Source organism: Zophobas morio, unplaced genomic scaffold, assembly GCF_036711695.1.
Source record: "Zophobas morio isolate AGI-343-1 ecotype UQ-CSIRO unplaced genomic scaffold, CSIRO_AGI_Zmor_V1 ptg000334l, whole genome shotgun sequence".
In the NCBI taxonomy this organism is placed as follows: domain Eukaryota; kingdom Metazoa; phylum Arthropoda; class Insecta; order Coleoptera; family Tenebrionidae; genus Zophobas; species Zophobas morio.
This window is the reverse complement of record NW_026972438.1, coordinates 50,807-78,792: the sequence shown is the minus strand read 5'-3', so window position 1 is coordinate 78,792 and position 27,986 is coordinate 50,807. Positions and strand designations below refer to the sequence as shown.

At 27.5% G+C, this 27,986-nt stretch overlaps 3 protein-coding genes and 1 long non-coding RNA gene across 4 annotated transcripts; 1 reads left to right on the top strand and 3 right to left on the bottom strand.

The window, feature by feature from the left end:
• Window positions 1-984: 984 nt before the first annotated feature.
• Window positions 985-9,317, bottom strand: LOC135120069 (integrin-linked kinase-associated serine/threonine phosphatase 2C-like). Its single transcript, XM_064044419.1, has 11 exons — window positions 9,249-9,317; window positions 9,060-9,196; window positions 8,877-9,005; window positions 8,736-8,818; window positions 8,578-8,683; window positions 7,809-7,948; window positions 5,213-5,285; window positions 3,868-3,932; window positions 2,901-2,975; window positions 1,659-1,748; window positions 985-1,086 (listed from the first exon to the last, which is right to left on the bottom strand). Exons 1-11 carry the CDS (start codon window positions 9,284-9,286, stop codon window positions 985-987), a joined length of 1,038 nt encoding a protein of 345 aa, XP_063900489.1. The 5' UTR covers window positions 9,287-9,317.
• A 1,124-nt stretch (window positions 9,318-10,441) lies between these two features.
• On the top strand, window positions 10,442-11,005 carry LOC135120054 (uncharacterized). Its single transcript, XR_010278482.1, has 3 exons — window positions 10,442-10,663; window positions 10,725-10,814; window positions 10,895-11,005. It is a non-coding gene; the product is annotated as an uncharacterized LOC135120054 (long non-coding RNA).
• A 3,047-nt stretch (window positions 11,006-14,052) lies between these two features.
• Window positions 14,053-16,823, bottom strand: LOC135120062 (chromatin assembly factor 1 subunit A-like). Its single transcript, XM_064044413.1, has 13 exons — window positions 16,684-16,823; window positions 16,540-16,628; window positions 16,403-16,458; window positions 16,215-16,343; window positions 16,031-16,162; window positions 15,843-15,978; window positions 15,673-15,787; window positions 15,484-15,617; window positions 15,276-15,434; window positions 15,048-15,221; window positions 14,875-14,991; window positions 14,690-14,821; window positions 14,053-14,632 (listed from the first exon to the last, which is right to left on the bottom strand). Exons 1-13 carry the CDS (start codon window positions 16,703-16,705, stop codon window positions 14,195-14,197), a joined length of 1,833 nt encoding a protein of 610 aa, XP_063900483.1. The 5' UTR covers window positions 16,706-16,823; the 3' UTR covers window positions 14,053-14,194.
• Window positions 16,824-19,045: 2,222 nt separating this feature from the next.
• LOC135120067 (uncharacterized) lies at window positions 19,046-25,126 on the bottom strand. Its single transcript, XM_064044418.1, has 6 exons — window positions 25,051-25,126; window positions 20,043-20,186; window positions 19,938-19,983; window positions 19,810-19,880; window positions 19,627-19,760; window positions 19,046-19,313 (listed from the first exon to the last, which is right to left on the bottom strand). Exons 1-6 carry the CDS (start codon window positions 25,124-25,126, stop codon window positions 19,119-19,121), a joined length of 666 nt encoding a protein of 221 aa, XP_063900488.1. The 3' UTR covers window positions 19,046-19,118.
• Window positions 25,127-27,986: the final 2,860 nt, after the last annotated feature.

The following is a 27,986-nucleotide window of genomic DNA, read 5'->3' as shown; positions in this document are numbered from 1 at the left end:
CAGTATGAACGGGATGAGGGTAGCTCCTTCTTATGTTTATAAGAAAATTCTCGTAAGCAGACGAATTCATGAAAAGTTTAAGCTATAAACACTTTAATGTAACTGATCTTAACCAATTTTCTTTTCTAGAAACTTATTTGAAATTACCTTTAGTCTAGTTTATCAGGATATCTCTAGTGTACTAATGTTATTCCCTCACAAGAGTAGTTTTCAACTTTTCAGGGATAACAGAGTTGCAAAACTTTTCCATCAATATACTTAATAACCCACACTTAAAAAAAAATTCTGTAGGAGACCATAAAAATATTCATTGCGAAAACAGAATTTTTAAGACTTTTGAAATAAAATTAAGACTAATTCCTTAACGCGCGTAAGGAAAAACCCCGTTAAAATTTTGTATCCATTACTAACCTATTTCTTTTTTAAAATTTCTTTATACTTCTTATAAAAAGCTCTTCTTTTTTATATAAGTAAAATGTTTATTATTATATTTAATTGGAGACAGAGTGGCTCGTGATAAAAAAAGTGAAGTATAAAAAGACGTTTCTTTTTTTAAACATTTCTTAATACATTTAATAAAAGTTCTTTTTATACAAAAGTTTTGAGTTTGATATACAATTAACTAAAGCAGAGTAGTTCGTTACTGTATACTAAAATAAGTATGATTCTTATTAAAAGTTCAGGATTACTAAATTTTTTTACTTTAATATAAGAGAAAAAAGTTAAACAAAATTAAATACAGGAGTCTAAAAATCTGAAAATTATAATACATTCAATTTTTTCTTAGTTTTAATAATAATTTTGAACAATTTTCTTTTAAATTATATATAAAAGAAGTAAAAATCATTTATAAAAAGTTCTACAAGACTTGCAATAGTGTAAAACTATTTACAATCCTTCAAAACAAAAACGTACAAAATCTTTAATAATTAATGAATTAAAATATTTTTTTTTTTAGTAAATAAAATAAAAATAAGAGTTAGACTAAAATTTATTTTTTCCGAAAAAAATAAGCAACGCAGAAACGTTGTCTGAACTTCCGCGCTTCACCGCCTCGTTGACGAGCGCCTTCACTGCCATTTGCACCTGCAAGCAAAAAAAAATTGTAAACGTTTTTATAATTTTTTATAAAACAATACTAATAAAAATCATATTTTCTTTCATACTAAAATAGTTTAAAAATACAAAAATATTACAAAAATAAATCTTTAAAAAAATTTTGTAAATAAAAATTACTAATTAAATTTAAGTCTTTACTAATTTCTTATATTCTTTTATTAAATGAAATTAATATTCTCTCTTCTCTATATAAATCTTTCATAAATTTTTTAACTTAGAATTTTATTTTCTTTGAGATGAATTTTGAAATAAACATTATCTTTTTCAAATTTAATTTTTTTTGGTTAAATTATTATTATTTTCAAAACTAAATTATTAAAAGTAGAATTAATATAAATTTAAATTTTTATATACAAATTTTTATAATTATTCTCTAAAATAAGTTTATTGCTTACTCTTATTAAAAAAGTAATTATCATGCCAATTAATATCATATTAACTTTATTTTTTTATTAATCTAAAAACTATAATCGTATATTTTTTACTAATTCTTTTTAAATTTTATTTTATAAATAGAAAATAATATAGTTTTATAAAACAGTCATCTTCCGGTAGCGGACGGTTCTCTGGACTTTATACTTCACACGCTCCTCAACGGAAAGCAAATTTTCGTCGGGCAATTGGAGATCCTAAAATAGTTTCTTTTTATAATAAATTTAAATACTAAATATTATAATAATACAAACTATTAATATAAATAATAATAATATTTTAAGTAAAAAGTAAAAAAAGTTTATAAATAAAATAAGCTAATTTTTTATATAAAAAATTATCACGTTTTATATTTTGATATGAAAACTCTCAACACTAATAAAATATTATAAAAAAGTAAATTTCATTATAAAAGTTGTTTTTTTAAAAAAATAATAACTGGAAAGTCAGAGTAAATAATAATACTACTTATAAGAGTTTTATAACTATAAATAAAAAATTATAATAATATAAACTGTTATAAGAAAAAAATAATAAAAAGTTAGAACTAAAAAAAATTTACTTACCAAATTTAAAAAAATTTAAATTTTATATGAAAAGTTATTGAAGTAAATGATATAAAACAATTAATTTTAATATAAAAGGTTATAATATAAACTTTTTTTTAGTAAATTTTTATTATATAAACTGAAATAATTATAATAAGTAAATTCAAGTAGAAAAAATATCAGTATAGAAAATTGTAATAATTATAACTTTTTAATAAAATTATTATAAATATCTTTATAAAAATAGAAAATATAAAATTTATATATAAAGGTTCATAATTATCAACTTTGAAAAGTAAATTTACTTATTAAAAATAAATTATAATTATTATTTATAAAAAAATTAATATTTTATAAAAAATAAATACAAGAATTTTATAAATAAAAACTCAAAAGTAAAAAATTAGAGTCAAAATGAATAAAAAAGTTATAAAAAAATTGTTTAAGTAAAAAAAATAGAATTTATAATAAATATAAAAATGAATAATTATTACTAAAAAAAGCTCGAAAGTCAAGTAATTTACTCGTCCTAAAATAAAAAAACAAAAAATATTTCTTTGTCACAAAATAATAAAAAAATAAAAAATAAAAAAAAATTTTGAGAACAAAAAATAATAATAAAAAATTAAACTAAAAAAAATTATAAAAATATAAAATATAAAATTATTAATAAACAAATGAATATTAAAAAAATTTAGAAAAATATATAATATAAAAAATTTTAATAGATAATAATAAATATTTAAAGAATATTAAAAAAAATATAAAATTTATAAAAATGTAAAAAAAAAAAGAAAAAACCTGCTGCTCTAAAATTTCTTCGACTGCTTGATGAGTAGATTCTGCAGAAAGAAAATCACCAACAAACTTAACAACCTTAAAAATAATAATTAAAATAGTATTAATAATAATAAATAATATAAAAAAATTATTAATAATAACAATTATACAATAGAACTATAGATTAAGAAATATGTAAAATAGAAAAAACGAGTAAAATTTATAATAAGAAATAATAATAAAAATAAAAAATCAATATAAAAAAATAATACTAATCTTATAAAAATTATTTTATATAGGTAAATATTATCAAAAATATAAAAAAATTAATATTTTATTAGAAAAAAATAAAATAAATGTGTAAAATTTGTAATAAGATATAATAATAACATTAATGAATAATAAAAAATGGTTCTAATAAAAAAGTAAATTTTGAAAATTATATATTATTAATATTAAATAAATAATGATGTACATGTAAACTTTATTATAATAATAAATATATATAAATAAAAAAAGTATAAAAAATATCAATAATAGTAACTGAAAAATAATAACTAATAAAGTTCTAATTGTAATAGCAAATAAAAAAAAAAAGTATAAATAAAGTAAAAAGTATATAATAAATATCAGTGATATAGTAGTGATAGTAGTAACAAAGTTTATAGATAATAACCAGTCTATATATAAGAATAATAAATTTAATATTGAAAAAAAAAGTTTTAATAATAAAACTATAAACAAAAATATTATAAAATACAACAATAAAAACGTTTCCTCTATAAAAATAAACAAGAAAAGGTTTATAATAAAAACACCAATAATTACGTTTTCACACTATTATTTATAGAAAAAATAAATAGTAGTTGTAACATTTTTATATAACTTAAAATATATAATAAAAGAATATTAATAAAAAAAAAATAGAATAAAAGTTTTATAATAATATTTATATATAAAAAATAAAAAGTTTTCTATCGAAACTGACGTCCTGCTTCTGCATTTTGCTCCAAAGTCCATCGCAGCCGAGAATAACAAAGTGGGGATGAAGTTCTGAATAAAAATGTATTAGTACTTAACAAAAGGAAAAGTATAAAAAGATTAGAATAAGAATATAATATATAAAGAAAATAAGAATAATAATTAAAATAGTGGTAATAAAAATATATAAGTTATACGATTAAGTATACTGTTACATAAAAATAATAATAATAAATAGTTAAAGAAAATAATAATCATAAATAGTATAAAATTTATTAATAATTAAAAATAATAAAAATAGTTTTTTAAAAAATATATAATTTTATATAAAGTTCAATAATTAATATTATTAATGAAAACAGTATAAAGTATAATAAATATATATCAAAATACTACACAGAATTAACAATAAATAAAAATTAATATAATAATTATCAATAATGTATATAAAAATATAAAAAATACTAAAAAAAATAGTAGTAAATAATAAAGAATATTAAAAAAATATATAAAATAGTATAATAAAAAAATATTTTAGTAATAATAATTAAAGTAAAATAGAATATTTGCTTCCATAACATGTAAGTATAGAATTTTAATAATAAAAATTAATAAATAATAAATTATTGTATATAATTTTCAATATATATCAAATGATAATATAAAATATATAAAATTATGATAAAATAAACATGAATGATTACAAAAATTATATTTTCAATAATAAAAATAAGAGTATTGAAAAAGATGTAAAGATTTAATGTAATAATAAAATAATTCAAATGTAAATTATTATAAAAGTTATATTTTCTAATAAAAATACCAAAGTATTAAAAATATATAAACATTATATACATAAAAAACATTATTTTTATAAGAAAATATCGCGAACAATATTTTATTATAAAATTAACTATGAAAAAATATATTTTCAAGACAAAATTTACTTATTAATAAATATAATTATAAATTATAAGTCACAAAATTCTTAAATAATTAAAAAAAATATATTTTATTATATATCCAAAAGTATGATTTATTAAAGATATTTATAATATATTCTCAAATAAATATAACAAACAAGTAAATAAGTATAGAAAATAATGGTAATAAATAATAATAAAGTCTTTGTATTAATAAAAAGGTAAACCATTATAAATATAACAAAAAATATTATTTTTTTTATATTCATAAATGTATTATTATATTCATGCATATAATAAAAATATGGTTCATATATTTTTCATACACACGAAATATTTTTTTCCAAAAAAAAAATAACTTGTAAACTTTTATGCATAAAAAAATAAATTTTCCTTTAATAAATATAATAAAAGTTATTTATAAAAAACTTTCAGTGCTGAAATTATCAATTTTTATTTCCGGAGTGCAAATCACGCCGAGATGCTTAAAAGCGGCGTCTCCCTTAAAAAAAAATAATAAATATAAATTTAGTAAAAAAAAATTAAAAAAATATAAAACTTTTATAAAATGAATTTATAATAAAAATAAATTTTTTAATATAAAAATGTAAAAATTAATATATAAAAGTAGAAATATTTTATATATTTTTTATAAAAAATAAATATTGTAAATTTTGTATTAAAATAAAAAATAAAAATACTAAAATTCACTTTAAAAAAAATTATATAAAAATATATTTTCTTCAAAATATTAAAATAGATTTAAAAGTTGCAAAGAATATGAAAATTTTATAATAAAAAATATAAATTTTTTACACAAAAAATTTATTTATTATGTAATTTTAACGCAAAAATAATAATATAAATATAAAATTTTTAAAATATTAAAATTTTATTATGAAAATTTATAAAAATAATTTTTAAAAAAATTTAAATATTTATTATAATTTTTAGTGCAAAAATATTAAAATAAATAAAAGTCTAAAAGAATTTTTTATTTTTATTATAAAATTTTATTGTATACAAAAATATATAAAAAATTGGAAATATTTAATAAAATTTTCAGGCAAAGTTATAAGAATAAAAAAAATAAATAATATATTATAGAAATGTTGTATACAAAAAAATAATTTAATAAATAATAATATATATAAATATATTAAAAAGCGAAAGAAGTATATAAATAAAACATTAAATATATATAAGTCTGAAGAATGTAAAAACTTATATTAATAATTTTGTATAATAATAAAAAAAAATTTAAAATTTATAAATTTTGCATTTAAAAAATAAAAATTTTCGTGCGAAAATATTAAACGTATTTTGTATCGTAATGAGAATATAAAAAAATATAATAAAAAATAACGATCAAAAATAGATACAACAATATTTTTTTATTATAGAAAATTTAATACAAGAAAAAATATAAAAGTCTAAATGATTTTAATTTTTGTATACAAAATAAAAAAAAATTATATTTACAGAATCAAAAATATTCAAAAAAATTTTTTATGGTTTTTCTTTAGTTTGTGTACAATAAGAAAAAAAATAGAAGAAAAAATATTAAATTATACAAAATAATAAACATCGTTTAACTTAATTATTAACAAATTTCATTTCTTTTATAAATGTTTAGTAGATTTTATATATTTCTATTTTATTTTTCTGCTTTTTTATCATATTATCATTAACTTTCATCGCATTTATATGTTTTTACTACATAATAATAATAAAATATTTGTTTATTTAAATTTATTTTATTATTATTTATTATAATATCTATAATAATTATTATTTTTTCCAATTATTTATTATAGTATAATTGATATTCATCACGCTTATATATCGTTTTACCCTCTTCTTATAAAAAATATATTTTTTTTTCGTATTTATTATCTTTTTTAGTTTACAAATAGTTTATATATTTATTTATTCTTTCCTTCTTATGATTATAATAATGTTTTATTTTTATTTATTTATTTCATTCTCTTTATATTCATAATAGCCATTAATATTAGTTTATTATTTTATTTTATTTTTAGTTTTTTATAATAAAAATTCATTTAAGTTTATTTCATTATTTAAATATCTTACCTAATATACAAAAATTATCAAAAAATGAATATTGATTAAGAAAAAATAAATTTATTAGTAATAAATCTTATTGTATATATATAATTTATAATACAAAAATAACAAAAATTAATATAATGATGTAATTTTTATAAAATTTTATTAAAAATAACAATAATAATAACAAGTAAACCAAAATTAAGATAGAAAATAAAAAAATTTACAAAAATTTAAAATTTAATAAATTAAAGTAAAATAAAATATCTGATATCAAAAAATAAAAATATAAGGAAATCAAAAAGTTGGAATGAAGATATTAATAAAATTATTTAATAAATAAAAAAACAAAAAAAAATTTATGAAATGAAAATAGTAAAAAAGAAAATTAATAACTTGACGTAAAATAAATTATAAATCTTCATTTCAAAATTAAAATATTTTCAAACTTAAAAGTAAATATAAAAAAAAAATTACTAAAACGAATTAATTTATAAAAAATAATAATAAATTTATTAAAAATTATTTATATTACTTTTAACTTTTTTTACTTAATATACGATTGTTAGTTATCCTTATACTATTTATCTTTCCTTTCTTTTCAATAATTATTATTTAATGACATAAACAAAAATAATAGTAAATATGGCATCATTAACAATAAATTGAAATAAAAATAACAATAAGCAAAATAAATAAAATAATAGAACTACGATAAATAATATTAATATAATAAGTTTAAATAACAATAATTATTATTATATTTACTTTCAGTTTACACTTTTACTATTACTATCTACTTTAAGAAGTAGTTTTTTCAAGTATACCTTTTATATATTTATATTAAAAACTTTTATTATTATTATTCCCTTTAACGATTAATTTTTATTACATACACTCTTCCTATAAATTTTAAATAAAAATTTTTATAATTATAGGAAAAAAAATAACAAACTATGGAACGTGAAACTTCGATAACTCCTTCCACACGGCCGTTTTTAACAGTTCCTCCCGCTTTTTGTATTCGCATGCGCTCAGAATAAACGCTCGCAGTGTGTTCTTTAGAAAGTGGGAAGCATTTCAAAGATCGGCAGTCTGAATTAAATTTAAAAATAATTATAATAGGAATAAAAAAAATGAAATAATATATAAATTAATAGATTTATTAAAAAAATATTATATTTAATATAAAATATAATTTTATTTATATAAAATAATAAAATAACAATTTACTTTATTAAAGAAAAAATATATATTCTTTAATAAAAACATTCAAAAATTTAATATTTAAATTTTACTTGAATAGGAATTTGTAGTAAAAATAAGTGAAAAATAAAAGTAAATAATATAATTTATAATAAAAGTTTACTGGAATTAAATGCGCTTCAATAAAAAAATTAAAAATTAAAATGCAAATATTTTATAAAACTTTATTTATACTTAATAAAGTTTAAAATTTTCTTTAAAAATATTTACGTATATAAGAAAAAGAGTTCGAATAAAAAAATAAATTATAACTCCATATCAAAAAGAGAAAAATAAAAAATAAAATTAAAGAAATCAAAAAATTAAAATAAACTACTTGGGTTAAAGTAAATTATAAAACCAAAAATATATAAAAATAAAATTTAGAAATGACGCAAAAGGTTATATATATAAATTTAATAATTATTAATTATAATAATAAAGAGTTTGATTAAGTAAACGTTGAAAGTGTTTCTTACCGGTTTCTGCTGCTAAAATAGCGGCACTGTCTCCGAGATTCGCAGTATAAAGTAAATCTCCATAAAGAAGAGCCACAACAGCTGTGCAGCCATCCTTTAAACGTTCCTTGAAAAAAAAAAATTCCAAAAAAATCCAAAAAAAAAATTATATTAATTACTTTTTGAACAATTTTAATAAAATCCGAGTTGGTTTGCTTAAAAGCGTCCAGTATGCAACGAGTAATATGCTTTGGAGAAAGTTCTATTATAATAATACAAATATATATAGAACTAAAGAGAATTACTCAAATACAAAAAACCTCCTGAAGAATTACATAACGCATCATCAGCATCCAAAAGGCCCTCCATCTTCATTTCAAGCATACTTTGGATATTGTTTAACAAATTCTTGTGAAGAACATTTTCACAGTACGTAGCAGCTTTGGCACCTATTACAATAAAAAGTAAATATATAATTATATAAAAATATTAAAGTTTAAAACCTGAATGGCCATCATAAACAGAGAAAAAAGATAAGCGTTTTCTTTTAAAGGCTTCTATTTTGCTATCATCTTTATCTTCCAAAGACCAAAGATCAATAACAATGGAGTGCGCATCTTGCATTTCATCTCGTTCACCTCTTTTTTAATATAATAACAAAAGAGAAATAATAAGGTAAGGAAAAAAATTACCGAGAACCTTCTACAAGCAGCGTGAGCGTACACATCATATGCGGGAGCCACAAATTTCAATATTTTATAATCATTACCAAAAAATCCAAGATGGCTATCTGGAGAAATCTCAGGAAATTTGACTCGGTACAAGTTGGGTTGAAAAACAGTTTCTTTATCCTCTTCTTCAGTACTTGATTCACTTTTTAAAGTTTTCGGATGATTATTTTTATGGATTGAAACATCCTTAATGAAAATTTAACAAACATATATCATAAGTAAGAAATAACAAACGATAAACCTCTGGAATATTTCTCTTTTCCGTCATTTACTATATTTTTGGATTCTAAAAAGAATCAAAGTGGAACAACCACGGCCCACCCAGCGTGCTTCTTTTCTTAGCCTAAAGCGATGAGGGTATAAGTCGATCATGTTTATCTGGAACTTAGAAGAGGTTTGCAGACTTTTCATGTTTAAAGTAAGCTGAATAACACATTTAGTTGAGCTTATTATGCTTAATAACTGTTTTTAACTATATATATAAAAAAAAGCTGCTTTCCGGTAGCTTTTCTACCGTATTCTTATTAGCGTACTTAGAATAACTTAGTAACAAAACTTGAATGATGCTTTAGCCTTTTATTATATGCCGTACTAGTAACTTTTATAATACATAAGTGGGCTCATTTCACTTTTAAAAAGAAAGTATTACTATTAAGCAAACAGCACCTATAAATATATTAACGTAAACTATTAATAACTTCAAAGACCGCGAAAATTACTTTCTAGAAAGAGTTCGGCGTAAAAGAAATCAGTATACGTATTAAAGTTTAAAAAAAAATTCACTATCTAAACAAACTTGTGGAGAAGTCTCTGCTTTTATTTCTTTTTAAAGGTTTTTGTGATATAAGGCTTTATATTGCATACCTTACATAATAATTAAAAATCCTTCCCACACAATTTATAAACTTGCTACTGTTCAAAGAAGATAAAAACAAAGTTTTCTCTAATATTGGTGTTATTATAATATAATTTGATATATAAAAAATGCATTGGGAAACTCAAAAAAGCTAACAATATAACGGACGAAAAAAAAAATTAAGCAAACAATTTACACCATACAAAAATACAGTTTATGCACGTGCTAGTATGAAAGGCATAGAAAAACGATAACTTTTTAAAAAATGTTACTTAACAGTTCACCTTTGCGTAGCAAATGCCAGCCGTTTCCTTCCTGTTTATATACTTTTCACGGATAAATTTAAATAAAATTTTTTTTAACTACTTATGCGCACGTCAAACAGTGAAGTTTTCTCCTATTAAAAGGTGTTCCCTTTTGTGTAATAACATTACTGTTGTAAATCGTATATCTGTAAAATTACCGTCACGAAATTACTGCGATTTTGGAGGGCTGATAGCATTAAAGTGTTTTAATAATGGTTTTATTTTAATAACACCATTTATTACTCAGAATGACTTACAAATATACCATCTATGCAGTAGACGGGAGTAGGTGGACCCCTTATGAAGACGAATTTTACACTTTTCATAAAAAGATGCGCAGAAGACATAAAAAGAGGAAGCACTGCCGTATTTTTTTTTTAAATACAGTTTCAAACCCTATTATTAATACTATATATTCATCAATGTATAAATTTTATTTTTAAAAGAATATAAAAGGCCTAAAGATGATCCACATTATTGGAAAAAAGTCTACAGGAAACAAAAGCAGAGGGCAGAAATTTTAAAAACTTTATATGCTCAGTTAGAACAAAAAAAGTCTAAAGACGATACCGCAACTATTATACAGGAGTCTTTAGTTTAATAGACTTATGCACTTTTTATGAAGTAATAACGTGTACTATCTATTTACAATATGTAAATATATTTTATCATCTGACTCCAAAATTATCTTAATATTTACGTTATATTTCATTGGTATTTAAAAAATTATAATTTTTGTGCCTTTTTAACACTTTTACTTTAGTCAAGATAGTTCTTACTGTTTTTTTAAAATAGCTAATTTTAACCGGCTTGTTTTTTTTCAATTACAAGACCAAATAAGACTGATAATTCCCGGCTTTATGCGTAAACTGGTTAAAAAATATAATTTACTTAAATAACGATGTATTTAAAATATTTCATAGTAATTAAACATCCCCAAGGTATTTTTGCTAAATTGCACCTGAGTAAACTACTAGAAGGTGATTGTAACGGGGGGTGTTTTTTAATTATTTCCTATAAAGAAAAGTGCAATCATACAGTATTATATGTTTTATAAAAGTGAACCAAAGTTTAAATTCCGCTAAAACAATAAAAAGCAACTGACAAGGCTACTAGCCGTTAAATATAATTCCAGCTGATTTCTATATTATTAAGATAAAAAACCGTCTTATTCCTTTCAGTTTAACAGATAGTAGTAAACAAAAACGTGCCAGGGAAACGTGTCTTATTCATTGTTCCCCTAAATAATAAGGTTGATAAAGCTTTCTGCGCCACATTATTGACTTCAATGAAGAGTCAAGAACTTTATTTTCATCTATTTTACAAAGATTTGAACTTAGCTTTGAAGGTTTAAACTAGTAACAATAAAGTGTTGATACATAAGATTTTTTATAGGATATCGAAACATTTTGAAATAAAAGAAAAATTTTTTAAATTTTTTAGAGGTTTACTACGAGCACTATATATCTAATAAAGTACTTTATTACTATAAGTAACTTTAAGCAGTGAATTAGTGAGTGCGAGGTAAAAAAAAGATGTGAACGTAGAATACTTTACTATGTACGTGTCCTACAATAATATAGATACTTCCTCACAAGTAATGATAGTACAGCTATCGTAGCAGTAAAAACACCTTTAGATTGTGAACCACATTAAAACCGAAGCAAAAGGTTTAAAAAACGCCTAAAATTTTGTTATCTTTTTAGTATTATAATAAATACTATTTTTTCTGGGATATATTAAAATAGTGTTTACACATTTACGTTTTTTATTTAACGTAATTTTTCAGAACTTTTTTTTCAGTATAAAAAAAAAATTTTTTATTTTTTTTACTTTAAATTTGATTATAGTTTCTTAACCCCATGAACTACCTACTATTTTGATATTGCGTATTAAAAAAAAATTAATTACTATCTATTTATATGTATCCTTTTATAACACGAAATGTCAAAATTTTGGAAAGTTTAATAAACTTTATGTGGTCTACTTTATCTATATAACTAAGTTTCTTCGGTTTGTTGTAGGTTTTCAAAGGGGTTCTGTCGTTAGAAATTATGCTTCTGTTCGTAAGTCGACTCTTCTATATATTAAAGTCTTATAGCTAAGATACAATTAAACTCCTTTTTTTAATTACTTAACACGGTTTAAACTTCACAAGTATCAAATTTTAAAAAAAATTTGGTAGTTTCTCTAAAGGTTTTTGGTGCGAGAAGCCTCATAACTTTTTGTTTTTATAGCGGATATTATATAATATTATAATTAAGTGAAAATATGTAAGAAAGTTATATGTTTACGAGATTGACAGAAACTGGAACTGCTCATATTTATATCACTACTGCTTTGAGTCCTTTTACCCTTAGTGAGCTCTTCCCACCCCTGAATTTTTCAAAAGCGAAATAATAATATTTAAGTAAATATTAAAACTTTACTTTTATGGAGCTTATCAATTCAGTTTTGGTTAAAACTTTGGACATTTGTTAAGTTCCTCACAACTTTTAAAAAAAAGAATTCCAAAAAATTTTAGTTATTGTTTTTGAATTCCTGCAATGTCCACGAACTAAGTTAACTCCCTTACAAACTCACACTTTTAATAGAGTAAAATAGAACTTTAGTAAAAAAACACAGCTGAGCAATAGGCTTGCCTCCAAAACTTTGACTTAAACTTCCTCATATTAATAGACTACTTGATTTTCATAACTATTTTTTAAATTAAATTGTCTACAACTCAAGAGTTACCACTTAAGGTCATTATCAATGTTAACCTTTTTTTACGAAGAGAATAGCACATTTTTATTACTTCTCTGCTAATTTACAAAGGAAAAATATTTTTACCAACGATCAAAACTAAATCTTTATATGATAACTTTTGTTAGACAGTTTTGTTCCTCTCTCCCCCTAATTTACGATCGAAAAGGCGTTTATCATTTTAATATTTTACTAATTATTATCAGGCTTTTATTCTTTGCCTTCAAAGTAAAAAAAGTTCAACTGACCTTTCACTTATTGAATGCTCTACACAAAACCTGAATAACTCAAATTAAAATTTTGTTAGGAAAAGTAGCATTACTTTTGTGTAATATAAAGAAAAAAATACAGCGTCTATTATAGCTAAGACGTAAAGGAGTGGAGAAGTAAATTTCACGAGTGAAGCACTTACAACCAAATAAGCCCAAAGACGTCGCCTCGCCACGTTTGAGAATCTCAAGGCGTACTTGAAAAATTAAAGTTTTATTAAATTTATATTAAAAAAAAGCCGGCGTAGAAAATTAAATATAACTGACACAATTGGATTATTTTCAAAATAAAAACGGAATGAAAATCTTAAAAAAAACTCGTCGTAGACATGACTTAATTAAGTAAATTATTAAATAATAAAATCATCCACGTTAAAAGTATATGGTACTAGTAGTTCTCCTATAAAGTCCTTCGCTATTAATATTATAGGAGAGCCTAATTCTAAAAAGGTATGAAGGCAATCTCATTAAAAAATAGTATATATAAAAAGTGTATAAATTTTATACAAAAGTAATGAAAAAAAGTTTTTTTTAAGAAAGACATAAAAATATCTATACCCGTGTAAATATTCAAAAAATAAATAAAAAAATAGCCAACAGACGCTTTAATTTTGGTTAAGTATATATCGCCCTTAAACACTGAGTGGCGGACCAGCTCTCGTAGGAAAAAGTATCTACAGGAAAATTGTAACGAAACTCCTTAATAGTCCGCGTTTACAAGAGCGTTTTTTCTTAAGAAGCTGAATTTACGTGGCAATTGTTTAAGAGATGTGCACCCGTTTCCGTCTCTAAAAGCATCTCAGCGTCGCTGGAGTCCTCTTCTTTACTCTGAAGCGGCCGAAAAAAGCTTTCCAACGTTAATCCCTTCAAAGAACGTTTCCGCAAGCCATCCTCCTCAATACCACGAGGTCTCTTGAAAGAAGACGTCACGTGGTTTGAGACGTGCGAATGCTTTCGTTTCGGCGTGGCGGAGGTGCACGGGGAGACCGACAGATTAACCGGTAAGGCAAATTTGGGCGGGGACAGCGACTGAAGGTTAAAAGCGTCTAACAGTTCATCCTTGACTTGCCAGAGTCCAAATTTGTGCGTGGCGATATCCTTTATGGCTTTCAAAACGGTCCCTTTAGAGAGATGCACTTGTTCCTGCAGAAATCTTTCCACGAGCGCTTTCTGATATAAAGAAATTAAACAAGAAAAAAGAGTGGCGAAAGGAATGCAGTTCTGAACTTTAGCCTCGCCGCTGCCGTGAATGATACGCGCAAGTTCCTGTAAAGGCGGCCCCTCCAGAGCAGCCAATCGCTTCTTCTTTTTTAAGCCGTCCTCCAATCCAATGTCTCCTCCCGTTAGGCGAATAGGTGTCTGTTCAGCAGAGAAATGAGTTATAGATATTAATATATATGAAAAGGGAGAACCTGCTCAAAAGGTACTACGGCGCACGACGCCGCGAGAGCAGCTGCAGGGCCGTCAAGGAGGCTGATATCCCAAACACAGCCAAACACCAGCGGGGCTCCGCGTATGCACCCACCCGTCTGCCGAAAGGGGGCGGCTGAGTGGACAGATTGAGCGAAGAAGTGACTGGAGTGACCTTTTCTAAGTCTTGTTCGTTTGCATGAGGCTCGTCCAATCCTGAACCGCTTTTCTCGTCCTCCGACAAATAGCCGTGCGGCACTACAAACCCGTTGAACTCGTCTGCCTCGTCTGCTTCTTTCTCGTCCTCCTCATCGTCTTCCCCGGAAGTGACCGCCTCCAAGTCGCCATACTAGTGAGACGCTACTGCCCACATCGCACGTAGCCACACATGGGGAGAGACTACCTCCCAGTCCTCTTCGCTGTCGCAGTCGTAGTCCCGAACGGCATCGTCTCTGCGGAATGGCCGCCGCGGGCCAATCGTCAAGCTTCGCAGTTGCAGGGGCCCGTTACAAGCCGGCCTCAGACTCTCGTGGAAGATCAGATACTTCCTTGTCCTTGCAATCTATTGGCTGTCAGCAGGGCGTCCAACAGGGTCGGGCAGAATGGGCGACCTCGCTGCATCTCAGCTTCCAAGAAAAGCAGGGCCGCCTCTCCTTCAGTAAACTCCGCAACACCATCGCAGGCCACGTGTCGGGTGGGGCTTCCAATGCAGCATCCACCATCTTGATCAAGTCCGGCGAAATTTCTGCAGAAGTATAATGCTTGTAGGATAAGAAATTGCAAAGATGCACTGTAGAGACCTCTCCGCTGAGCAGAGGCTAAAGTGTAATTTTTTAAAGGGATCCATGCCGGGCAGTACTCCTCGAACGGAGTCAGAGGGGTTCTAGCCGGAACTCTAGCCTCTTCTCTGTTGCACTATAAATCATAGTCACTTAATGTCTAAAAACTGTGAAATACCAACAACGAGCACCAAAGCAGGGATAGGCCCAAAAAACTCCTTAAAAGCTTGCTGTTGCTTTTCCTTATGTTTTTTTAACTGAGTAACTTCCTTTTCTCTTTCTTGTCGCTCTCGTTCTTTTTCTTCTTCTATCTTCTGCTTGTAAGCTCTACTTTATAAGTGAAAGATTGGAAAATAGAAAAATCCGTATCAAAAAAAACTTTTTCTCCTCCTCCTGCTTCACTTTTTGTAGCCGTCTCTCTTCTTCACGTCTCTTTTTTTGTCGACGCTCCTCTTGAATGCATTCGCGTTGCAGTCGTTTCTCTTCTATCTTTAATCTCTTTTCTTCAAGCCTGAAAAGTTCTTTGCTAATTTATCTAATAAGATCTTTAAATTTTGATTTGCCTTAGAAAGCGTTCAGCCTCGCGTTTTTCTTTGTTAAGGCGCCTATCCTCTTCTTTTTGAAGTCTCTCTAATCGTCGTACTTCCCGTACTATTTCTTTTTCTTCTTTGGACAAAGTAGAGACAGATTTACTAATATAACAGCTTATATAATTTGGTAAAACTTGGTTTAATTAGAAAGGAAAACCTACCTTTCGTTAAGGTCGGTGTCTACAGGCAAAGTCTCCCTCAAATTTGCATTAAAGCTCTATTAATTTAAAGAAAAACATAAAATAGAGTGGCAATTACTTAAACTTAAAAAATATGTAGACTTTTATAGAATACTGACGGATGTAGCAAAGGCCTTCGGATCAAAATCGCAAGATGTCTTAATATTATTTAAAAAAGAAGAAATTTGATTCACAAGAGCTGACATTTCTGCACGGGAACAACAACAGTAAAACTTAAAAACATCTTAACTTAATAAAAAAACTTTCTTCCTTGGGATTTAACATAATCCGATATTAAAAGGGTACAGTTTTCATAACAAATAAAAAAAGGAAGGCGGGTTGCTAGTATAAAACCCCGAATAATTATTATTTATTACGAAAGTATCATGAAAAAATAGATATTTCGCTGGCTGCGGGAGACTGCGAGCTACACGATCAAATAAAAACGATTAGTGGCCAGTAAAAAGTATCCATCAGTCTTTAGTTTGATACAAGCGATCAGTTTATGTTGAGGTAAATAAAGAAAGTAAAGGTTAACATAAAAATAAAAAACTTAAATATAAGCAAAAATTGTTAAAGAAATTAAAAACATGAGAGAATGACTTGATGTGTTGTATGTATAATAAGTAGTTCACTATTTTACTTTCGGGTAATTATAAATAAAATGATGGCAGCATTAAATAAAGTAAATAAAAGTTAAACTTTCTTTTTAATCTGTGGTAAGTGAGGTAATCTTTTCATAATTCAAGCCCAAATTACTTTAAGTTGCTTTATGTATTCATTGTACATACATAGCTTATTATAGAGTTTGTATTATGAGAACAAAGAATAACTATCATTTTACCCCCGAGAAGGTATTGTGGAAGTACTCTAAAAAAGTTTTTGTAATATCTACTAAATAAAATGAAACAGTTTTCAAATATTTTAAATATTTATACTTTTCAATACATTGTAGCTTTAAATAGATTAACGGCGTGTATAATTTTAGCCTACAAAATCGACCGATAACTGCTCTCTTTCAAAGTTTTTAAACCTAGAAGCTAAGAAGGCACGCTTCCCCCCGGGCGGTCAAACGTGTGGTTTGCAGAGCAAGCAATCATGCTAAACTCAGACAAACGCTTTCTCAAAATAAAAAACATAACTCCAGTGACTTCATAAGTTGAAGGGACTTGGCGTCCATTTTGTTAAATGGAGGTTATTCAAAGTATCACGAGCGGTAGGCGGGCGCAGTTTGTTTGCTATGGATGCTGATCTCTGTCTCTAGTAGCATGCAAAGGTTATGACCGAGTCAATGAGGCAGTAGAGGTAAGTTATTGTTTCTGAAGGTATATCCTTCCTTGAGTCACTAAAGCCGAGTACTTTTCGTTCTGACCAAGCGTTTATGTATGTCTGGAATCTATTAGTGATGGTCAGCTCGAACAGTTCGCCTGCAGCAGCCAGGAGAAGCTTGGGAGAAATAGGGTCTATAAGAATTCTGGGGAGACACCATGTAGTTCGCACAGGGAAGCGAGTTCTCGGCGTAAAAGTGTCTTTCCGTGCTTTCGGCACAGTATCACCGTCATGCGGGATGGGTAAAGGCAGACACTAGCAATTTTTAACCGTTGTTAATTCTAGCTCCTCCTGCGCGTGGCAAGGTTAAAATGTAGCGGCTATAACTAGGATGTTAAATAAGAGAGAGGAAAATAGGCTTATTGAACTGTTGTACAACCGCATCTAAGAACAGCTTGGGGTTGGTAACGTTGTCTGCACGCCTATTTAGACTAATTAAAAGCGACGCCACGCAAGTCAATAAATAACATTACTGCGCGCTTTTTAGCTTAAATAAACTTAATTAGCTGCGGAGCACCCAGTAAATCTATTTCTTCAAAGTGGGCTCCAAAAAAAACCGTTTAAAAAACTACAAATATGAGGCCCGATCGTCGTCGCCCGCTGACCTATAACAATTTGATCTTTCACGGGTAAAGTGGTCTGCTAAGTCTCTATCTTGATACTGCAGGGCTGGAAGAAATACTGAGTTATGTCGAATTGCCCAATTCAACCACAATAGCAACTTCCTCATCACTGAGTATTAAGCCCATATTCTTGCAAAGTTTTAATGCGTCGAAGGAAGAGAGAAGCGTTTTGCCTATAGAGCAAACATCTATTCTTTTATACTGTAATTACTTATGCAGCTCATGCTTCATGTAAGGGCTCCTTTCTCGCTTCAGAATCGACACTCGCATATGCTCTAAAGGTTATATTTGAACACAAGTTAACTTTATACCAAAGTAGCTGAAGGAGAAGCTTATAGAACTATCAATGAACTTTAAACTGCCTGCAAAAAATTGTGTACCACAAAATAAATCAGTAATTATTAAATAACTTTTGGAGTAAAGTATAATGCAAACTTTATTATCTTTATTGTATTATTTAAAGTACATTGTAATACTAACGCCTTTGTAAATCAGTATTGTATAAAAAAATAAGAAATTGAATCATAAAGAACAGTTATTAGGTAAAAAAAGGTCTTCATCTAATTGTTTCGGTAATTTAGTACAAATTTCAAAGCAGCGCATTAAAAACCTTTCACTTCAATTTTTTTTATTAAAGACAGTAAGCAAAAAATCATCGCAAAGACTTTGAAAACGTGAAACAGATTTTAAAAGAAACAGGTACTTAAGCTTCCCACGAAAGACAATTTACTGGCATCAAATTAAATTTAATCGAACAAATCAATTTCTTCGGGGTTGCCCCCAAACGAATAATCAAGGCTAGAGTTGACGTCACTGGAGCCTTCAAGATTATCAGAGGAAAAAGAATCACTATTGAAAGCTCTTGACTTTAGACTACTCCAAGGATCTTCCAACATGGACGGCTTAAAGTATGACGTGCTCCTATCACTCCGCGTGGGGGTCTGTCAAGAGCAATCCGTTAGCACCATCTAAATTATAACTTTTTAATTAAACGCAAATCCGACGTTCTTTACCCGTAAAAAACTAGTTGGTTATGTGTAAGTCTATTGAAATCTTATAATCGAAGTATTAACTGAATTGAAAGTTGGCCTTTAAAACTTAAGGGCTAAACTAAATACCTATGGAATGAACAATCATAGACATAAGGCCAAAATATATGACAAAGTTAGAGAATCTGACAAGAGAAAAAGGTGAAAGATGCTAAAAGTAAATATAGACAAAAGTTTTATACTAACCAGTAATGAGAAAAATAACCTTAAAACGAGGAGAATTACCGCAAAGAGGAGTTCTTTGGTTGTTAGTACCCACGAAAGCCCGACGATCACGACCGCCGTAACCAAAAGAGTTAGAAGATTTTCTTTTTGTCGTTGAATAATTCCTCCAAGTACCTTTAAATACACAATTACCTCAAAATATTTTGTAAAAAAAATTATTTACCGGGAGGAGTGCTGTAATTAGGGCTCAAGTTTAGATCGCTACGAAAGCTTTTAGTAGAAGAATTTTCAGGGCTATTTAGATATTAGAATATATTACTCATGATAATTAAGAAAATGTTTTACAGTCACCTTTGGACCGTTCTCTTCGAATAGTTTTGTTTAGTAGAAGTAAAGGCTTATTTAAGTAAAAATAAAGTTTGAAGGTAACACACATTTGGTCTATAGGAGTAAAACCTGAGAGGGGACTTCTAAAAGAAGGAAAAAGAGTTAAAGGAGTTTGCTGAGTTAGTACAGAGTGTGGATGAGACGGAGAAAACGAGAGAGGAGATCTATTTTGAATTTTGGAAGTTGCACGATCAGTAGCACTTTTGTTAAAATCTAAGATTTGAGATTGAAAGTTTACACCACGGGTAGGAGTTTTATTGAAAGACACATTTTGATTATATATGACAGAGGGACTTTGAAAAGGAGAATTCGGCGGAGTTATACTTTCAGAATAAAATTCCTCAAAACGACTGACTCCGGTCACTTCGCCAGGAACAATAGTGTTATTAGGGTTATTAGAATAACTAATATTACTTGAACTCTTATTGTTACTACCAAAGTTAGTAGAGTTAGGCCTCATTACAAAGTTAGATTACAGTAAACAAAACATAAGCCCCTCTAAACTAAACTACAAAAAAAAAATTTTGTAAAGCTTAACTATGAAGTAGCCCCCAACAGGAAAAGGTCATTTATTTCTTAATTCAGTCACTCTCATTATGCGTATTGTAAGCATATAGTAAACAACAACCTTATTTAAAAACAGGCTGTATAAAAAAGGGGAAGGGAAAGCGAGCTTTTGGAGGAGGATCTTATTACGAGGGAGAATTAGCGAAAAGGCTGGATACTTAAGTCAACGAGTTTAAATTTATATTGAAGTTATTCTCTGCCTTGTAAAACGATAATGCAAAAATTATACGAAGTAATGAAGGCTGCAGAAAGAGATCATGGAGATTGGATTTTTAAGTAGCAGTGAAAAGTTCTAAAGCTGCTCATAAGAAGAAAAGTAAGGAGCTCTGCGTAGGAGTTCCAGGTGCGTACAAGCTCCTTTGACGGCTGATGACAATGTGCGTTATAAAAGTAATTTTATGCTCACTCCCCCTGAGGGACTAAAATCGCATAGGAGAGCAGCGTGTCTGGGACGTTATTGCGTTGTTACCGGTAATATATGAAGCGGGCTTAAGGTATGCAGGTCATTAAATTTAATTTGGATTTTTGAATGAAAATGGTATAGGTTACATTAAAATAAGAAGGACTAAAAGGAGTGGTTTTTGTTTTTAAATGACATAATTTATAGCGAAACGAAAATTGGAGAGCCATTATTTTATAAACGTAAAAAGTAAGAAAGAACACAAATGAAGTGATTCCCGTAGAATTGTGTGATTTAAACCGTTTATGTTAAAGAGTAATCCAATAGGCGATAGAAGACTTGATTTTAATAAAATCGATCTAAGTTGAAGACTAGAAAAAAGAATATCACTAAGTTAGAGCCGCTTATGAGGGTTTCGAAGAAAGATACGATGCCCCTGTGGTGTAAATATGGTGTAAAGGAGAGCGAGAAGAAGAGAAAAACCCTTTAAAGATTTGTATAAAATGATATGAATCGCAAGAACTTAAAAGTAGAAAAGCCAGCTTTTAAGTTTACCACATGAAAGAAATTAGATTGAGCACCCAAAAGGTATCTTAGAAGGTGTGATGCTTTCCGAGGCTTAGTAAATACGGGGTTATACAAAGACCTGGCATTCCGTAAAAACATTTATTAGTTTAAAGGTCAGAGAAAACAAAAATATCAGAACTTTCTATATTAGCGCCCTTTAAAAATTAGCGCTAATTTTTAAAAACTTGAATTTATGGGGCTAATAAACAGAAAAATGAATGTGAACATCATGGAAAATTATGAAGTTACTTAAAAGATATAAAAAATTGAATAATACGAGGTGGTTCGAGTGTGAGCTAACGAATCATAGATGGCAAGTGACTAAAACAGGACTTTCTTATAGGCTTTATATTATTAATGCTAGATGGAATATTGGATAACTACATGAGATTTTATGGGGTGGAGAGCGAGTTGGCATAAAGATGTGTGTAGCAAACATTTTTGGAGACTGATGTGCGTTATGTGGGTGTATATTAAGTTTTATTTCAGTAAAAGCACCGTATAGTTTTTATGAACAGGAAGTTTATAAATTCTAAAAAGAGACAGTAAAATGGATAGCAGACAACAGCAGTAGAATAGTAAAAATAAATAAATAAGCTCTCAATTTTTAAAGTAGCTGTTAAAGTTATTTAGAGAAAATGGACAGGAATAGGTAAATTAAAATTTTTTTAGTAACAAAGAGGGCGGATTCATTAGAGGTTGTTTGCTAGGGTAGAGATAAGTTGAAAAATGGTTTTATTTAGTTTAAAAGTGCGATCCTGCGTTAGTTTAATAACGAGTTAAAAACATGGGGTGCAGTTACATTTAGGGAAATATACTTAAGGGCTCTAGAAAATTTATTGCGGAGTCATTTTATAATGTCTTGGCTAAACCAGTTTAAATAACACGATACCCATACTCGAATAGGGATTCGCGATATAGGGCTGGGCATAACTGTTAAAAAAGTTAAATGCAGAAATGGTCGTTCAATGAAATTTAAAAGGTAATAAATCAACAGAATCTCTAATATTTTTGTAAACAAGGAGGTCATCTTAGAGATAGTAATGCTTGGAAGAATAATTTAAACTAGTATAAAGGTCTTTTGAAAATAATCTTACAAAGAGAGATATTGGAAGGATCCACACAGGTATACGATTCTATTAAAATAATCAAGTTGTTTTCGGAGTCGTCCCCCTATTACATGACGATTAAAGAGACTGTTAATTAAAATTAGTGGGGGAATTAAAAAAATAAGGGACGAGATAAAGAAATATAGAAATTTTTTTATGAAAGCCAAGGTGGGCAGTGCACAAGTTAAAGTAGAAAGGCATAAAGGCCACAGCTAGACAAAAAATGACAGAGGTCTTTTATAATGAAGTAAAGTACGTCAAAGTCTAAGAAGTTGCCGACACAGAATGCGTTAAAAATAACAGCTTGGGTTTCGTATTGTGAGAGTAGTTAAACAGAAATTTGGAAGGTAAACATACTTAAATGAGGTCAGTAAGGGTTATTTATAATAAATGTTATAAAGTATTGACTGCCTGGTTAATAATAATTATTGGACGCAGTTTTATAATCCTTTAACATAGCTCTAGCTAGAGGAGAAAAATACTTTTCTTCAGTGTTTTTAATGATAGAAAGAGTACATGCATCATTTAGGTGTCCACTGTTAGGAATGGTTAGGTCGGCTTAAGATGGAATAGATTTAAAACCCTTAAAAATTCCTGCATGCCTTGTTCGACTATGAACACACATTTGCGTCAAAGTAGTCACTCATTTCTGACGGAATGTTTACTAATATCGAATATAATTTGAAGAGAATCTAAAAAAGTAGAAAAGCTTAATCTACTATTTAATTGTAAATAGTAAATGGACGGGTGAATACGAGTTGGTCCAAGCGGGAGACATTCTGTCCAAAATTTTGTATAAATTTAATTATAAGAACTGAAGACCATTCTTCTCTTCTCTCGAACGGACTTTTTTTGAAGCTGTCTGTGTCCTGCCATGTTTGATAGTGAGTTCAGGCTGGTTTAACAAATAATTGTTATATGTGCACCTCTATGTAAAATATTTTTAATACTATATATAGTTTTCCCATACGAGATTCATAATGCGTGCCCATTGTATTTATAAAGAATATTTATACATATAAATAAAAGACGAACCACTAAAGTAGTAAAAGATACATGTATCCTCAACTTCCCCTCCCCTTCTCCATATCCGATGCGCACTATTATATATAAAAAAAGCGGTGTTTCCAGGTAGTGAAAACATAATTAATTTTTCTATATAAATAGTACTTTAGTGCGTATTATAAGGTTTATTAGGTTAATATTTTGGCTTAGAAGACAGTTTTTCCTTCAAGTACCACCCCACCATAAAATTAAGTAAGATAAAGCAGCAGAATATGTAAAAATCAAAACAAAATTATTTGATTACAACAATTATAAAAACTTTACTTAACCTTTATCAATAGTTATTATAAAATTAAAGTCTTGAATCGTTTAGTTTAACTTTTTTATACTTAAGCATAAACACCCCTTAACACTCTCTTCTAAAAGTGCGCCAGAAAATATACTAAAAAGGTAACCGCTCTATTATTAAAATTTTTATGGATCTTGCAAACTATAGGCGATCTTTTGAAAAAATTAATACTTACCGGTCTGTACTTTCGAAAAATTATATTGACTGCCTCAAAGGACTGAGGAACAGCGGGCGAATATCGTGCGCTTTTAGTTTAGTGCGGTAAAAAAATCAGCTACAAACCACCATTGAGTGCAGCGACTACTAATGCAAAACCGGCGGTCCCCTGGAAAACCGAGAGTTAAGGCGACAGGATTATGAATGTAGATAACTATAGATAATAAAACTTCATCATTAATCTTCCATTTATGTTTTTTCTATTGATGATTAAAGATAATGGAAACCCTGCAGGTTTTTATAATAATTTATGATTATCTATTTACAGGCATAAGGCAAAGAGATGAGATCATAATAAATGCCTTTTACTAAAACTATAATAATTCTTTTTTTGGTTGGCTCTTTACTTTAAATTTCATTATCTTCATGTTCTCTAATGCAATCAATACCTAGATTTTTCCCTATAAAGCTGTTTCGAAAAGATACCCATAAACGAAGTAACGCAAAGTTTGAAGGTTAAAAAATTACTTAACCTTAACCCATTTCTGGAGGAAATCCTCTTCCATTTGATTAGAGAGGTAATCTTAATTATTTGTAAAAAGGAAGAGTTAATAAATATAATAAAGTAAAGTAAGAATAAGTAAAGTAAATAAATAAGAAAAATACAAAAATTAAACATAAAACAGATGCGACTTTACTAATTCATATTCTGTTGATATCCACAGTTAACATAAATCTGGTAAGAGTTTTTAAAAAACCCGATATAAATAGAAATTAAGAACTCTCTATAAACTAAAGTTGTTTTTAAAATTTAAAAAGCATGTTTTTTTGATCAAGCTTTATGTAGTAAGACTAGGTCCATTATATAGGTCACTTTGGATGTTATTCCTTAAATTGCACAGGGAGTAACCTTATAAATAATACCTTTCTTTGACCTTTTCACTGGTATAGCTAATAAACCCAACCTTCTAATTGGTGAAAGAGGTACACCCCCACGCATGTTGGTCAAAGAAGCTTATGAAATGGATATGTAATGCATTTCATCTTGCGCACATACCAATCGATGTAACAAAGGTTATAGAGTCAAGTCCAAAAGAGCTAACCTTAAAGGTAGTTATAGCGCGTGACAATTTTATTTGTTATATGTATTTATGACAGTATGTAGTTATAACTACGCCTGTATTGCAAGAAATAATCCTACTTCGGTGCAAGCTCAAGGTAATTTTGTAAAGCTTGTCTCGTTTGTTTTCTCCAAGCCTTTAAAAATACCGCTGTTTAAATGCAGGCACTATGGCGGTGGAATCGTAACACATATCTAGTAAGGCGAGGCACTTTAAAATATATTACTTATGTTAATACTAAAGACGAGGATTTCTTTCTTTATTATATCTTGTCCAAAATATAATTAGTTTTTAACTGTACTTTTCAATGAATGAATTCTCATAACTTTTCAGTCCTCCCTTATTCAAACAATTCTTCTTTTATACCAGCAAAATTGGGAAGTTTATGTTACCTTAACTATCTTTTTGGTTATTGTAACTTGTTATTTAGGCATTGGCCCTTTATACAACTAATTCTCGGTGTCATATGGCCATTAAAATAATTTAGTCATTTATAATTTCTCACAAACTTCTTTTAATGACTCTACATTTTTTTTCAGCTTTTGATTCCTAAGTTAATATTACGTTCTGATTGGAAAATTTTGTATTTATCAAACTTTTTTAAAAACAAATATAGATTTGTGAGTAGGTGTTGCCTCTCCTTGGGCCCCCTTCTAAGCTGTATAAAATATTGTGAATTTTTTGTAAAAAACTCGCCTTTATCGCCTTTTAAATACTTTTTTAAAACTCCTGTAATTATATAAAATATCATTTGAAAATACATTATACTCTAACAAGCCCTTAACTTGACAGGATTTGATATTCGAGTAACTTATTAAAATATTTACAAACTTTACATGTATAGCGACAAAAAAATATATTTAGGAACATAAACATATAGAAAACTTTTTATTCTTATATTTTGATGTTAAACTATTTCAATTTAAATTTTTTCTCCGTTTAAGTTATCATTCCTTTTTATACCTAACTTAAACTTAATTTAAACTCATTTGAGAAGAGAGTTAGAGAACTTGTGGTTTTTACGGACGTTTATTAACGTCCTTAATGCTTTCATTTATTATATTAAGAATTTAAAGAGTTTGAGCTTTTGGTAGATCAAAAAATTTTTAAAAAAAAAAACAGCAAATTTAACTAGTAATAATTTATTAGTCACTGTGCCTCTGAAGGTCATATTTTTAATATATTTATGTGTTTTTGAAATTTACTTTTAAAGCTATCGTAATTGGTATTTCTTACCCTACTGTGCATTATAATAAAGACGAGTCACTTTTAAATTTAAATATCATATACAAGCACTTATGTTTATGATATACCTTACTGTCCATCAACTAAAGAAATTTTCTAGTATCTAATAAACTCCTTAGCATATTTAATACGTAAAACTTATAAAAGTAATTGCCTAGCAGGCTCTCGTTTAGGGCTGTATACTTTAAAATTTTTCTCTGCCCATACCACCTGCTCTCTCGTTTCAGTGTTGTCTGCCCATTAAAAGTTTAAGTTAAAGTGAATTCGAGTGAAATTTTATTATCAACATAATAAGTAGGTTTCGAGGGTTAGGGCTCGACATACAATAACAAATTTCCTGTCTCGTAGGGATCATTCATCTTTAACAAGGTTAAAAAAGCTAAAACTATATAATATAAGGCTTACATTTACTCATAAAACAATGACTTACGCAGTTAACAACTACTTAAAACTGTAAACTGAAAGTTATAATTACCTTGATCATTACCATGGTACACTACTACAAACAGCGTGGCACAATTGGTGTCTTAATAATGAATATCAGCTGGATGAGACAAATTGAAGAGGCTTTAACCAATATATAAGTACAGGAGAGTGAGGATTAAGGGTTGAGGGGAAATATATAAAGGAGACACGCAGTTTTCTCTCTCTCTTTTTGATTTAAGTTGCTTTTTGTGTGGGGACTAGCTCTATCTTGTGTGGTGTTATAACCTGGATAGTTTAATAAACAATATATTTGTATAGTTTTAGTCTTAAGTAAAAATTATTATACTTATATAAGTTATTGTTATGCAGTGTCACTATAAGAAAGTTATTGCTCGTGTGTCAATTTTATATAAAATTTTGGTTAGGTTGCTTTTAAATGAGCTTATTTTAAACATTTTTTAAATGGGACACAACGAGTTATATATATAGCTTTTATAAATGTTTATTAAAATGACTTCAGTGTGTGGTATAACGCTTGAAATTCGGTTTACAACATGCCGAGCGGTGTTTTGTAGATAATAATACACTTTGCCTTTTTTAATTCTTAATTCGACTAATTTTATAATACTTTAATGTCTATTATGTTAATCATTATATAATGTGCGAGCTTATTATAACCTATACGGATAATATACAAATCTAAAGATTTTTTATTATTATATTTTTTTGTTAGATACCCTAAATTTTTGTACTTGTAATCACCACAATTTTAATAAACCTTAATTTTAAAGCCAGCAAATTGTTACTTAAGCTTCAGGCAATCAAAGTGTAACAACTTTTACCCCTTCATGGGGTGTATGAATTATATAAAGTGTTTTACCTTTAAAATAAAACTCCCTATTTTCATGATACAGGTAGAAAATTTACTCCAAAAATTTTAAAAAATTAATCGTTAAATACCCATTAACAGTAATTATGTCTTTATCTGCCCACACACCCACAAGAGGTTAAACTCTCATTTTGTTTTACATAAACACCACCGGAAGTAGTAATTAAATTAAAGTTTTT